At 40.5% G+C, this 14819-nt stretch overlaps 1 protein-coding gene across 2 annotated transcripts in view; it reads left to right on the forward strand.

Annotated features, from left to right (window-relative positions):
• DPAGT1 (dolichyl-phosphate N-acetylglucosaminephosphotransferase 1) overlaps positions 1-14819 on the forward strand; it is a 229991-nt gene that overhangs the window by 87366 nt on the left and 127806 nt on the right. For both annotated transcript variants that reach the window (XM_044080866.1, XM_044080865.1), the window contains exons 3-4: positions 9129-9275; positions 12921-13005. In XM_044080866.1, coding sequence (XP_043936801.1) covers positions 9129-9275; positions 12921-13005 — 232 coding nt within the window. The remainder of the gene's footprint in view (positions 1-9128; positions 9276-12920; positions 13006-14819) is intronic.

The following is a 14819-nucleotide window of genomic DNA, read 5'->3' on the forward strand; positions in this document are numbered from 1 at the left end:
GTTTTGCAGTCTTTGGTACTTTCCCACTTTGAACCAGCTGTTACCTGTTACTTAAAGTTTCTTTCATGGAAGACCATTTTTCTGATAGCCATTACCTCCACCAGAAAGATTTTTGAAGTGCAAGCACCATCTTCAAAACCCCCATAGTTGATTTTTCATAAGGACAGGGTTTCTCTAAGAACCAACCCTTCTTTTCTTCCTAAGGTGGTCTGAGAAACTAATATTAATCAAACAATTGACTTACCTGTTTTCTTTCCACATTTTTACGACAAAAGTGACTATTGCTTACATCTGCTGGATGTTCACAGACAATTGTGTTTCTACACAGAACTAAAGGATTTAGAAAACTGGATCAGTTATTTATCTCCTTTTCTGGTCCATCTCTGGAAAAATCTGTTTCAAAAGTCACCTTGTCAAGGTGGTTAAGAGTCTGTATTACTTTTAAATACAATAATAAGAATGTCCAATTACCAGTGCCAGTGAGAGCGCATTCTTGCCGTTTTCCATTCCAAAGCTTCCATGGATGAAATATGCGCAGCAGCAACATGTGCCACTCCACATACCTTTATCACTCATTACAAATTGGATCTGATCTCCAGGAGAAGAGCATTCTTTGGCTGTATGGTTTTCAGGAATATCCTTCCATAAGGCCACGCAAGATTTAAAGTAGCTGGGGACTCTGTTCCAAAGGACAAGGATAAATGAAGATTGACAACATCAGATGACGAAGTTATGTATTTACCATAACGTTCCATCTGTGTTTTTGATCTTCATTTATCCGTGGAACTCCACTCTCCTTCCCCCTCCTGCAGACTTTTTGGAGGATTGGATGCTTATTCTGATAACTTCATTAAGTTTGACCTTGGACATAGCCTTCTCAATTCCATATACATATTCTTCTGTCTTCCTGTGTAGCTGCAAACTCTATCTGAAGTAATCTGTAGAGGGGTGTTTTGGGTAAAGTCTTAGCTCAAGAGTTTTTGTTTTTGGCTTTTACGAGCTGTGTAATGGCTGAGCCAGTTCCGAGGATCAGAACCATTTCCCAAAGGTCAAGGATAAATGAAGATCGACAACACAGATGGAACATTATGGGAAGTACATAACTTCTTTTTTACTACATGGCTTATAGCTTTAACTGCTTATTTAAAAATCTGTCAAAGTACTGCATTTGACTTGTGCATTTGGAACAACAGCTATAAAATTCAGTGATAGCAACTAAAAACATTGCAAATACAATGTCGGTTTGGATAGGCAATCAATATATCTCATGTTTTTGCCAAGTAATGTATGTTGTGATCCAAGAAAACACAAGGCATTCACATTTGTAACTGTATGCACAGCTCAGATGATGTATCCCATGTTCTGTGTATTACTGTGCCTTTTTGGCTATATAATGGCATGTACACAGTCTCGTATGTAAAAATTAAGTTATATGTATCCACATTAAGCTGATTACATTGAAGTGAGGAAAATATAGATGTATTTAGTTAAACCTGATCTCGGATATATTTTACACTGCTGGTAGACATGCATGTTTCACTGTTCAGGCATTCCAGTGCTATATTACTACAGCTGCTTATATTGTGTTAATGTTTATTTGAGAAAGATCAAAATAGGGTTAATCATATCCTGTGTCATTTGTAAGATGTGCTGTACTTTGGATTATTTTTATGTATTTTTGTTTATTTTATTGTTTATACCACACATATCATTGTATGTTATTACAGATGGTGAGTAATGTTAAGAACTATTCTGTTAGATCCATGCTGCGTATGTTGTGGAACATGGGAGATTCAGAATTCAGTTTACCGTGCAAAGAGATAACAAGGCATGAATAGTGAGCCCTGGATATTGAATAGCCACAGGTGCCTAAATGTTCCATATGAATCATTTTCACACATTGAGACATGTCACTATGGTGAACCCAGCCATTAGCCATGTTGGTTATTGACAGTTGCTGTATTCAGGCTTTTTCTCATATGAAGAAACATGCACCTTTCATACCTTTAGTCTCTTTTATTTGGAATAATCCTCAGGTATGAGGTGCTGTATTACACAGTTGTCCTCTAAAATTTGGTACATTTTAACAATTACTAGCATATTCAGAATATCATTGCAAGTGAATGAATAATCCTGCCAGATTCTTGTACAGCTGTGCCATGTTGCTTATTATGGTTAGGTGTAAATGACTGTGTATGCTGTACATAGAGTTATGAATCCTTTCTCTGTACATGCAGAACTTTGGTTATCTGATATACTCTGTCCTCCTCACATACATAATGAAAGTCTGCATAGAAGAAGTTAGTCACAAACCATTTGTGAATCACCACTGTAGTATAACATAAATTAAGAACATCATTGTTGTGTCACATGGGTCCCTGCAGTGCTTGCTCTTGTATAGCTGTAGTATTAATAACATATGTCTCATTTTACGCTGACTACATTGCTTAAAAGGCTGGAGCTGTAATTTTGACCCAAATTATGTGGCTTTGACTATCCGCGTGGGTGCTGAAAGAATAGACTAGGTTGGAGAGAAATTGAGGCATAGTCTTTCTCGCCTGTTTACAGGGATAGGAAGGAACACATCTCATCATTGCATTCCTAGTGGGGACCAAGAACCTGCTGTGAACCTCTTGTTTTTAATAGGGTTTTCAGAACTGGTTGCGGAGTTACATCACCCGCAACTGTCACCCCACCACCACACACACACATTGCATGGTCACCTGTTGAGTACATACTGAGGTATGTATGGAGAGAATAAGGCATTTAATTGTACAATCAAACATAACTGCCTAGATGACCATCCCAAAGTGAATGGGACTCTCAGTAATACTGAGAATGAATGAGTGATGGCTCAGGCATGAAGCACTTTAAGGCTGTTACAGTGGCTGTTTGTCAATGGTATGGGGAGCAAATGACCAGAGTTAAAAAAAAAAAAAAAAAAAAAAAAAAAAAAAAAAAAAACCTTTAGTCGCTTATCTTTTTTTTTTTTGATCAATGTCATGCACACAGTAACTATTTAGGCTTGAGGGTGCATGTGTATATCCAGAGTATATGTTCTCTTATGTAGTCATACATAAGTAAATGGCTTATTTTGCATTCATATTATTATCTGTTTGCATTGCAAGTAGTCAGCAATTTACTGGACGTATACGTGTACGACATCATATATACAGTGGATATAAAAAGTGTACACACTCCTGTTAAAATGCCAAGGTTTTGTGATATAAAAAAGAGACCACAATAAATCATTTCAAAACCACCTTTAATGTGACCTATAATCTGTACAATTCAAGTGAAAAACAAAGAAATCTGTTAGGGGAAAATATAAAAAATAAAGAATGTACAATAAGCTGGCTGCATAAGTGTGCACACCCTTAAACTAATACTTTGTTGAAGCACCTTTTGATTTAATTCCAACATTAAGTCTTCTTGGGTACACACCTGCCATCAGTTAAAGAGACTGATTAACCCCAAATAAAGTTCAGCTGCCCTATTAGGATTTTCCTGACATTTACTCAGTTGCCTGCTACAGCAAAAGCCATGGTTCGCAGACAGCTTACAAAGAATCAAAGGGATCTCAGTGTTGAAAGGTATCGGTCAGGAGAAGGGCACAAAAAATTTCCACAGCATTTGATATACCATGGAACACAGTGAATATAGTCCTCAAAAAGTGGAGAAATATGGGACAAAGAACTGGACGTCCCTCCAAAGTTGATGAAAAGGCAAGACGAAAACTGGTCAGGGAGGCTGCCAAGAGACCTACAGCAACACTGAAGAAGCTGCAGGAATTTCTGGCAAGTACTGGTTGTGTACTAGATGTGACAGCAATCTCCCGTATTCTCCATATGTCTGGACTGTGGGGTAGGGTTGCAAGATGGAAGCCTTTTCTTACATAGAAAATCATTCAGGCCCAGCTAAAATTTGCAAAACAATACATTGTCTCCCAAAAGCATGTGGGAAAATGTGTTATGGTCTGATGAGACCAAGGCTGAACTTTTGGCCACAATTCCAAAAGGTACTTTTGGTGCATCACTAAAAGAACACCATCCCCACCGTGAAACATGGTGGTGGCAGTATCATGCTTTGAGGTTGCTTTTCTTCAACTGAAACTAGGGCTTTAGATAAGGTGAAGGGAATTATGAACAGTTCCAAGTACCAGTCACTTTTGGCACAAAACCTTCAGGTGTCTGCTAGAAAGCTGAAGATGAAGAGGAATTTCACCTTTCAACTCGACAATGACCCCAAGCATACATCCAGATCAACAAAAGAATGGCTTCAGCAGAAAAAAATTAAAGTTTTTGAATGGCCCAGCCAGAGCCCAGACCTAAATCCAATAGAAAATCTGTGGGGTGAACTGAAGAGGGCTGTGCACAAGAGATGCCCTTGCAATCTGACAGATTTAGAGTGCTTTTACAAGGAAGAGTGGGTAAATATTGCCAAGTCAAGATGTGCCATGCTGATAGACTCATACCCAAGAAGACCGAATGTTGTAATTAAATCAAAATGTGCTTCAACAAAGTAATAGTTTAAGGGTGTGCACACACAACAAAGTATTAGTTTAAGGGTGTGCACACTTATGCAACCAGCATATTGTACATTTTTTATTTTTTATATTTTTTCCCCTAACAGATTTGTTTTTCAATTGAATTGTACAGGTTATATGTCACATTAAAGGTGGGAAAAGTTTTGAAATGATTTATTGTGGTCTCATTTTTTTATATCACAAAAACCTCACATTTTAACAGGAGTGTTCACTTTTTATATCCACTGTATATGAAGCACATGCTGTGCAGACAAAATGTAATTTGTAGGCTTTCTAGAAGTTTTGTAACTGTCAGGAATGTGGTAAGTGGTCTGAGGAACATGAACTAACTTGGCACTGGTTTATCACAACGATGCACCACTCACCACATGCAGAACATAGTTTTTGTACAGGATATGTTACACGTACTGAATTATTTAAAAAAATGGATGAAAACATATTTTAATAGAGCATGAAAAGAGCACTCAACAGTTCATGTGGCAGTAGGAGGTATGAATGCATCATAGTTTCAAACCTGAAACCTTGTCCTGCTTAGAGATGCAACCATTCCACGAGCAGCAAAACAAGTTGAAAATTCAATTGGAACTTCTTGACTTGGACAGTGTTTTGAGAATCATTCCTCAAATTCTTTCTCTGTTTGCCCCCCCCCCCCCCCACTCCCTCATTTGCAGTTTCACTCTCCTACCTCCTCCTCATTTTAGCTGGGTCAGAATTATTTAATGTACATACAGGGTCGATGAGAAGGTTATTCTTTCATTGGTTGCAAAATTGATGCATTACTTGCAACTGTAGAAGGGAAAATATTGATCTGGACTCTATAGTCAGGCACACTGACGTCCCACTCACTAGGCTGGACAAGCAGAAGGTTACTGTTAGCTGCCTGTCGGGAGCCAGAATCCGCCACATAACACAAGCACTCAGGTCACTCCAGAACAAGTACAAATATGACTCTGTCATTGTTCATGTTGGTGTGAATGACCGGAGATGCACCTCCCTGGACTACATGAAAAGAGACATGGAAGAGCTCTCTGATCATGTAGCCCAGGCTGGTATGACTCTGACCCTGAGTAGCATCCTGCCCTCACCAAGAATGATACCTCAGTATAAAGAAAAATGATCAATTTCAGCAATTGGCTAAGCTTCTGGTGTCATTCTAAGGTGATCCAGTGTCGGTCAGCCTGGGACGACATGCTCGACAAGCCCCGTTGCTTCGCAAGAGACAGCTTGCACCTGTCACCACCAGGCTTTCGAATACTGGCCAAGGCTATTGCTGCCCCCATAGTGCCTTTTTTAGGCAAGGCTCAAAAGTCAAACCCACCTCCGTAAACAGCACAATTAACAAAAAACTGAGGGTTATGCTACTCAACGCCAGGAGTTTACATCTCAAAATGCACATGCTCGAAGCACTCCTCAGTGTGGAGAACGTCGACGTCTGTGCAGTAACTGAAACCTGGTTCAAGACTCCAGAGAGCACCCCAGCAGTACTGGGCTACAACTCATACCACACGTTTCCGCCACAGAACACGGACCGAAACACAAAAGGAGGGGGGTGTATCCATATTCATCAAGGATACCTACACCTCCAGGTTAGTGGCGCAGCATGATACCTCTGAGATCATCCATGTGCAACTAACATTGGGCAAATCTGCATTGCAAATTGTGGCCTGCTACAGATCACCCTCCATGACCCAGGACCACCACACTGGAAAATATGAAGGTCCTAACAAACACCCTGATATTGGGCGATTTCAATTACCCTACCATTCACTGGGAAAACTACTTGAGTACAAATTCTCAGGCCCAGCGCTTCCTGGAATTCATCAACGCAAATGCCCTGGATCAGTTGGTAATCTCCCCTACCAGAGGTGAAAACATATTGGACCTGGTCATCACCAACATGGGTGACAGGTGTTCCACACTGGAGGTCAACCCATTACTGGTTAGATCAGACCATAAACTAATCACTCTGGATGTCCACACCCCACCACCACCCCCAGCTAAGGAAACCACAGTAAAAAAGTTTTCTAAAGCAAACTTCACCTTACTTAAGACAGAGGTGGTAAGGTTCACAGCCCACACACTAAGGGATAACGCTGCCCAAGATGCAGAAACCTTTACAAATGCACTCTATGAGCACCTAGAAGGATGCATGGATCGTGCCATCCCTAGCAAAACCAAGACTCACTCCTCTAAGAGAAGGAAACCAGTTTGGTGGACCCCTGCAATAAACAGGCTATACAATAGAAGGAGGAAACTAGTTCAGAAAAAAAAGCAAATCCCAAGAAGGAAAGACATCCCTGATCAGTATCAGTAAGAAACTGGGGTCCCTCATGAAATCATCCAAGGCTAACTTCGAAAGAAAAATAGCCAATGATTCAAAAGATAACTACAAAGCCTTCTTTAGCTATGTTAAGAATCTAAGTGGCAACTCGCAGATATGCACTGAACTAGTGCAAAATAGCACAAAATATACTGAACCTACTGATATTGCCAACATCCTGGCAGATACATTCAGTGCAAACTTCACCCCCCTCTCACCTCCAAAAGGGCTCACAGCAGTACCGGAAAAGAGTAGTGTCCCAAAAATCACAGACGCACAGGTGAAAGCAGCCCTTTCAAAAGCCAAAAACACAGCGTCAGTGGGAACAGATGGTGTCCCAGGCTGCATCTTGCACGAACTACAGAACAATCTAACCCCCCACCTAAATACGCTGTTCAACCTCAAGCCACTCCACAGGCTACATGCCCATAGAATGGCGCACAGCAACAGTTATTCCTCTCCACAAAGGAGGGGCCACAATTGACCCTGTTAGCTATCGCCCCATAAGCCTGGCTAGCCTGGTCTGCAAGGCTATGGAGCGCATCATCATGGAACTCATTAACAAAGACATTGGGAACCTCCAAACACTTGACCCGACCCAGTTTGGCTTTGTTAAGGGCAGATCATGCCTACTAAACCTGGTTGACTTATTTGAGACAGTCACCAAGGCCTTAGATGAGGGAAAGATGGTTCACACAGCCTACGTTGACCTCGCCAAGGCTTTTGACACCATTCCCCACTCTGGTATTACAGAAAAACTCGCCAGCCTGAACATAAACCCCTACGTCACAAGATGGGTTGCCAGCTGGCTTACAGACAGAACTCGCGCGGTAAGAATAGCGGGCTCCAGGTCCGACTATAAACCAGTCACTAGTGGTGTCCCGCAAGGCTCGATCCTGGGACCCCTACTGTTCGGCATATACTTCTCAGAAGTACAGGCAAACACAGGAGGACTATGGCTAACCAAGTTTGCTGATGACTGCAAACTGGGAGCCATAATTGACTCTCTGGCTGACACGGACATCCTCCAAAAGGGCCTTACTGAGACAGACACCTGGTGTCAAAGTCATGGCCTCAAGCTAAATACCAAAAAATGCATAGTCATCCTGTTTGGGAAAAACAAATCACCCACAAATTACCACATAGGTGGCAGCCCCCTTAATACAGAAGAGGTAATAAGAGATCTGGGTACCCAGGTAGATAGTAATCTCTCCTTTGACAATCATATTGCCAAAGTAGTTAGGAAATCCTTCTATGTGACCCATCTAATTACTAAGGGGTTTGCATCTAAAAATAGAGGTTATAGTGCCTCTCTACTCGTCACTCATTAGACCCATCATAGAGTACAATGCCCCATTTGGGATGTACCTCACAAGACACTTCCAACAGCTGGAAAGACCACAAAGTACCTCACCAAGAGGAATACTGGTCTCAAACATATATCCTATGCAGCCTGACTGAAAAAACTCTGGCTGTACTCTGGCATATCGCTTACTCAGAGGTGATCTCTGCCTGACTTACAAAGCCATGTCCAACTCAGAATTGATGGACATGCTCCACCTAAAGAAATCCAAGTCACTGTGAGCCAAGTGCTCTAGTGAGCTAAACCTTGCCACAACAATAAATAGAATATGCTGGAGGGATAGATTCCTGTCACAGAGACTCCCCATGCTTTGGAACAAAATTCCAGATAACATCAGGCAGAGCCCCTCACTAACACTCTTCAAAAGAAACCTTGACGAGTGGATGGGTAACAGAAAATACAGCCCTGGGATCACTTCATTGGCTCTGCTTGACAGAGGATCAGTTAATTAATCAATGGGGCAGCGAAAGCCGACACACTCTGGCTAGGCTTATAAATGCCCTCAGGCAGATAGCCTAGTACCTACCTATGAACCTACGAGTATAAAAAGACTGACTTGGATTAGAGATGGAGAATTCTAGATGACAATTGTCTGCAATAATTATAATTTAGAGAAAGGTATGAATCCAGGTAACTGCCATGTGTCTCTACTTAAGATCAGATCTGATAAGAAGAGAAGAACACGACAAAGAAACAGTGTGTGTGACTGTGTCTTCCAGACACTGCTGTCTAGAGCACCTACCCTGTTCTTTGTACAACTGTGACATGTGACTGAAGAAATACTGACTGTGATGTAGAAAGGGCAAATAACTGTAACATATAAATATTTGTTGCTTTTATTTCATCACTCTTGTTGAATTCTTCATTGATAAGTTTGTTGCAATTCCTTTTTCCTCCAGGTATTCTGTACTATGTTTACATGGGAATGCTGGCTGTATTTTGTACAAACGCCATCAACATCTTAGCTGGCATCAATGGACTTGAAGTGGGACAGTCGCTGGTGATATCAGCTTCAATAATCATTTTCAACACTGTTGAGTTAAATGGTAAGGCACATCAATAGAAAACTATACACTGTGCTGTGTAGCAAAGTGAGAATCTCACAATAGTTTCTTGTTTTCTACAGCTATCAAATGGCAGTATAAAAGTATTTTGCGTGCTGGTGCAGTGTGATTCCCTCCTGTCATGTTTGGCATGCAACTTAAACCAAAAGGGGCAGACCAAAGCATGGTCTGGATCGAATGCTATTTACCCTCACGTAAGAGTAGGAGACCACATTGCTTCCCATTACTCTATTTTTGTAGCAGCAGCTCAGAATGCATAGAGGAGAAACCTTCAACATGGTGGGAGAGAGAGGTGTATCTTCCTATCATTTGATAGAAACACAGCACTGCACAGAATAGCCAGACTGGGATCTTTTCTGCCACAGACTAAGAAGAAGCAAAAAAAAAAAAGAGCAAGAGAGGTGGAGAACCAAAATAAATTGGCAGCTAACAGCATACCCAGGAAACCACAAAAGCTTAGCAGAACTGCACTTAAAACGAGAGGTATTTTATTTGTAGATTATTAAAATGACTATTTACACTGTTTACAACAAATAAAGTACAGTTGTATAAGACTTACTTGCCCATAAGAATAGATGTTCACATTTTTTTCACTGCTGCAGTAGCCCATGGGTAGTATCCTCCCAGGGGTTGTAATGACTTAGAGATATGTGCAGATTTAAATTTAGTGGATAGACATATAGTCACTTTACTCCAAAGTACTGCAACCTTAGAGTTAGTTTAGCAGGGATGAAGGCATAGGCTCATTGCAGAAACAATTTAAATTGTTTAATAGTGTTACATTTTTCAGAGGTGCAATGACGAAGTACCATTTCAACAAAATGATTTTTCAACTAAATGAGGTTTTAACCATTTCAGTTCAGCATATTCTGATTCAACCAAATGTGATTCTAATAAATGATATGAAGATATGAGAGGAGAGAAGCAATGTGACCAGTGTTTGTAGACATTGTTGCCACTCTATGCCCAGCTCCAAAGTGTAGAGGGGAAAAGCCCTGTAATCCAGACAACCCAGGTTTAAATAGTGGCTTAGGTGCTAGAAAATCCAGGCAGGGGATGATGTGAATGAATGGGTAATGCCAGTCTGCTTATCATGGGGGAAAGAGGAAGTGGTGGTCCTGTGGGCTGCTCATCACCAGTAAGTGGCAAGGGTACAGAACAGAACTGAGGATGTTGGTATTGCTACTTACAAGCCAGTGATGGTAGCAGTCTTTGTGTGTGTGTGTGTGGGGGGGGGCACATTTGCAGGCAGAAGCATAGGAGGCCTTTACGGGAACTTCATTTCAGCCACCACAGGAGGGGTTGGGGCTTATTAGAAGTGTCCTGTTGCTCATGTGAATAGAGGCTTCACTGATGGCTCTCTCTGGAAGAGTGACAGTGTCTATGGAGGGGCAAGCCACCTGAAAAGTTGTAGGGCCACTGAGGAGAACTGATAATGAAAATAGTCTCTCTCTCTTTTCTGTAGGTCCTCATGCTAACATGTGGGCTGGGCAGACCATTCAGTGGGTAAATAACTGGATGATGGTCAGCAGATGGCTAGGATCCTGCTTGGATAATGACTTTGCAATGGGCTGTCACCTGAGCCATTGACCACTGGTCACTGACAGGGACTAAAGATTGATGGTTGCAGTGGAAAGGCAGGAGATAGGTAGAAAATATGATGGTCCCTGTTTATCTAGATTGTACATTAAAACGGGAAAAAAATTAAGGGCTTCTAAGCAAATTAATTTTCATCTCATCACCCACAGCCAGATATGTCTGAGTTCTGCACCTTCAGTTATGAAGTAACTTGGGAAAGTTCCTTAAGAATAATGACCAAATGGGAAGGATCCACTTGCTGATGGACCCCAGTCAGTCAGCCAGCCATTTCTAACTGAAATATGAAATTGTAGGTATCCTTAGCGGTTCATTATCAATTTTCTTGTTTTCAGGGTTTAAAAAAGTCCTGGTCTCACTGCTGTGCTGACTAGGATGGCTTCAACATGCACTGTTAACTATGTCCTGTGCAGCAGATGCATTCCTTTGAAGATCAAGGACTTGACGGTGCATAATCTAGTTGGAGCTAAGACCTAGAATACATAGTCCCTCTGCTTAGCATTGGAACAGCAGCCACTCACTAAAGGATTTCCTCAGAAGTATGGTAGTACCTGTTGAAGAAGTGAAGCTTCATTGTTCGGTTACCAGATTGTTAGTTTTTTTTTTTTTGTTTTTTTTTTTTTGTAGTTTGTTTCCTGTGCAGTATGTGGTGCAGTGATTAGTGTTGCTGAAGAACAACCCTTTGGTTGCTGGCTGGAGTGTGTTCTGTGTGGAGTCTGCATGTTCTCCATGTGCCCATTTGTTTTCCCTCCCGTCATTTCTCTTTGTCCACATCACAAATACATGCCATTAGTGAATTGGTCACCTTCTAAATTATCCATATAAATATGAATGCCATGTGTCAGCGTGTGTGTTTTTCCAGGGGTAGACTGTAATTCTCTGCAGGATTAGCTTCTCTCTCTTGCCGTTGTGTGCTGGGGTAGTATCTGACTTCCACATGACTTTTGAACTGGGTAATGCAGAGAATGGATGAAATGTTCTGGTTCTCTGTAGCTTAGATGTTTATCCTGTGTTTTTTTTATCTAATGCTGTTGCTTAGTTGTTATGTCTAAAATTGTAGATCAGCTTTAACTGTAAAACTGTACCTATAAACAGTTGCTTGAAATCCCCCCTCCCCCTGCACTGTTATCTTTCTTTGGTCACTCATATGCAAACGGTTTATCCTTAACCACAGCACAAGTTTAGCTCTGTTATTTAACCTTATCTTATTTTTTTCATAATTACCTTCCTTTCTTCTGCAGAGACTTGCTGTTGCTAGCACAGACTTTTCTGTAACTAACCCATTTTGCAGGATTTTTGTTTCTCTTTATATCAGAACTGAACCTAACCTATTTAATTTGTACTCCAGATGAAAGATTACTTGTATCCGAAAGCTGGCTTGAAATTCCACAGTGGTAAATGAATGAAAAATTAACAGTAATATAATCCGACTTGTTGACTGTCTTGGCAACGATGTTTTTCATTCTGACTGCTGCAGTAGTCTGCAATCTATGTATCTAGTCACAAAACAAACAAATATATATGCACCTTCACTAGACTTGATTACCATGCCTCGGTCCTGGGAACACATCTGTGTTTCAAATCTCCTCTTGCATGGAATTAGATTTGCTGGCCCAGCACCACCTTTCTCCCCAGGATGGAGGAGCCAGTATCCACCACACACTGCCACCCTCCTGAGTGTCACTTCCACAGACCAAGCCACTATTTATCCCTTTTTGCCACAGAGAATGGGCATGGTTCTTGTTTTTTCAGAGAGCCATTAATGAAGAGGTAGCTGGAATACTGATTTACAAGCTATTCCTTTATAAATCAAACATTAAAGGGAGATTAAAAGTCTGTAATTAGAGACATAGAAAAAAATCTATAAAAAGTATGCTGTCTTCTAGTGCTTAACTTTTACCTTGATAGTATTGAGATCACTTGAACTTGAGTGTTTTAGTATTCCTTAATAATTTGCATCAGACTTGTTTTAAGACTGCATGTTGTTATGAATTCAAATTGCATTTTCTAAAATGTGTCTTTGTTCTGTAGGAGAATTCCGTGATGACCACATCTTTTCCCTTTACTTCATGATTCCATTTTTCTTCACCACATTGGCATTGTTTTATCATAACTGGTACGTATTTCCAGGGAATAGAAAATTGTATAGATATATATATATATATATATATATAGGTAAAATGGTTATATAATGCCTTTCTGCCATTTTCACTGTTTTAGTTCTGTTTGCATAGTTCCTTCTTACCTTTCTCTCTTGTGGAGCAACTTTAATTTTACATCATTATGTTGCATGTTAGGAAAGAGTCACACACATATTATTCATCCATTATTATGATCTGTTCTTCTGTCATATTGTTTGTTTCTCCAGATGTCCAGAGTTAGGCAAAGACTGAGCATTGTGCCCTCTTTCAGTATAATTAAACCACTGTGGCCGGGAACTTAACACTAAAATGTATCAGTGAGGGCTTTGCCCTTCAAATCACTACTGTACTGAATGTAAAGACTTTGAAATCTTAGGTAAATGTCAACCTTGTTTGATGGAATATCAATAAGACAACTGCCATCTGGCCCATTAGATGAAATGATTCAGAACTGGTGCACATGTGTACAGTACAAGTGAGTACTGGACATCTTCCATAACAGGTGTCTTCCTGAATGCCTAAACACAACTGTAGGAAGTTTGTAACTGTCCTCTGAAAAAATGCAGCACTTCATATCTCAATCACATTTTATTTTTTATCTCTTCTTCTAATCTGGGAATTGTACTTTGTCATTGTCATTCTTGAAACCACGTTTGTTTGCTATGTCTTTTCTGCTAGTGCTCTCACATATCTCTGCCTCTGAGTTGGTACCCTATACTTTATCTTTCACTGTGGAAACCAGGAATGTGGTAATATTGAGCAGATACATCCAGCTGGACCACATCTCTTTTTATTGGAGACCCTAACAGAAAAGCTCCAACTACAGAGAATATTAGAAAATGTTAGTGTATATTGTATGCTATAACGTGCAGACAAAGCAGAATTTATTTTATATTGATTATCATAATAGTAACCACATCACAAAGCAATTAAAATTTACATACAAAATCAATAGATCAGCAAATTAAGTTCATAGCAGGTATTGATGGAGATGGGCGCATATGCAGTAAGGCATTTGTTGTAAGCATTATACAAAGGCATTGATAATTAGCAAGACACAGAGGGATCTGATCCTTCATATTGTATTTTGGCAAGACCTGACCTGTTGACATAATGCTGTAGTACTGAACAGACCTGGAATTGTGAAGTAGCTGTAAGAAATGCACTTTGGTGTAATATGCTGAAGTAGAAGTATTAGTTGAAGTCTGGCTGAGGTTGTTGCACTGTTTATAAAGCTCGGTACCAAATTTAGTGGATTGTAAGTTTTGATTTTCTTTTTTTTTTTTAAGTAAGGAACGAATGTGGAGATTTTGTAGTTTGCAGCCTTAAGTCCTTGGAGCCCTGCGTTCTCACTTGTGAAAGTTGTTCAACAACTTCAGTTGACAGGGTGTCTCTGGAGCAGAGATCCGAGTATGACAAGCTTGACTTAAGAGGTTTGGCAAAAGTATACTTAATCCATCATGGTGACCTTTTGCTAGTTTAACAGCCGTGGCAGAATGGGGATATTTATTGCAGAATATGGGAGCTACAGATGGTAGTGGACTTGTTATTAAGGCAAGAAAGGACAGAATGGGGCTGGAGAGGAGGCAGTAGGAGGTCATTAGATAGAATGGGATGTGAATATGTTTGTGGAGAGAAAGGTAGAGGATAGGAGAACATTGGTAGTTGTAAGAGGGATGCAAGAAAGTGATGCTACACAGGACAAGGAAAAAGGAAGAAGGTGGGAGATAGACATGAAAGAAGGGATAGGGAGAAGAAAGCTAAGGACAAGAAACAGGTGCAGACCGCA

This window comes from Protopterus annectens, chromosome 8.part0, assembly GCF_019279795.1.
Source record: "Protopterus annectens isolate FY-2018-M chromosome 8.part0, PAN1.0, whole genome shotgun sequence".
Lineage (NCBI taxonomy): Eukaryota > Metazoa > Chordata > Ceratodontiformes > Protopteridae > Protopterus > Protopterus annectens.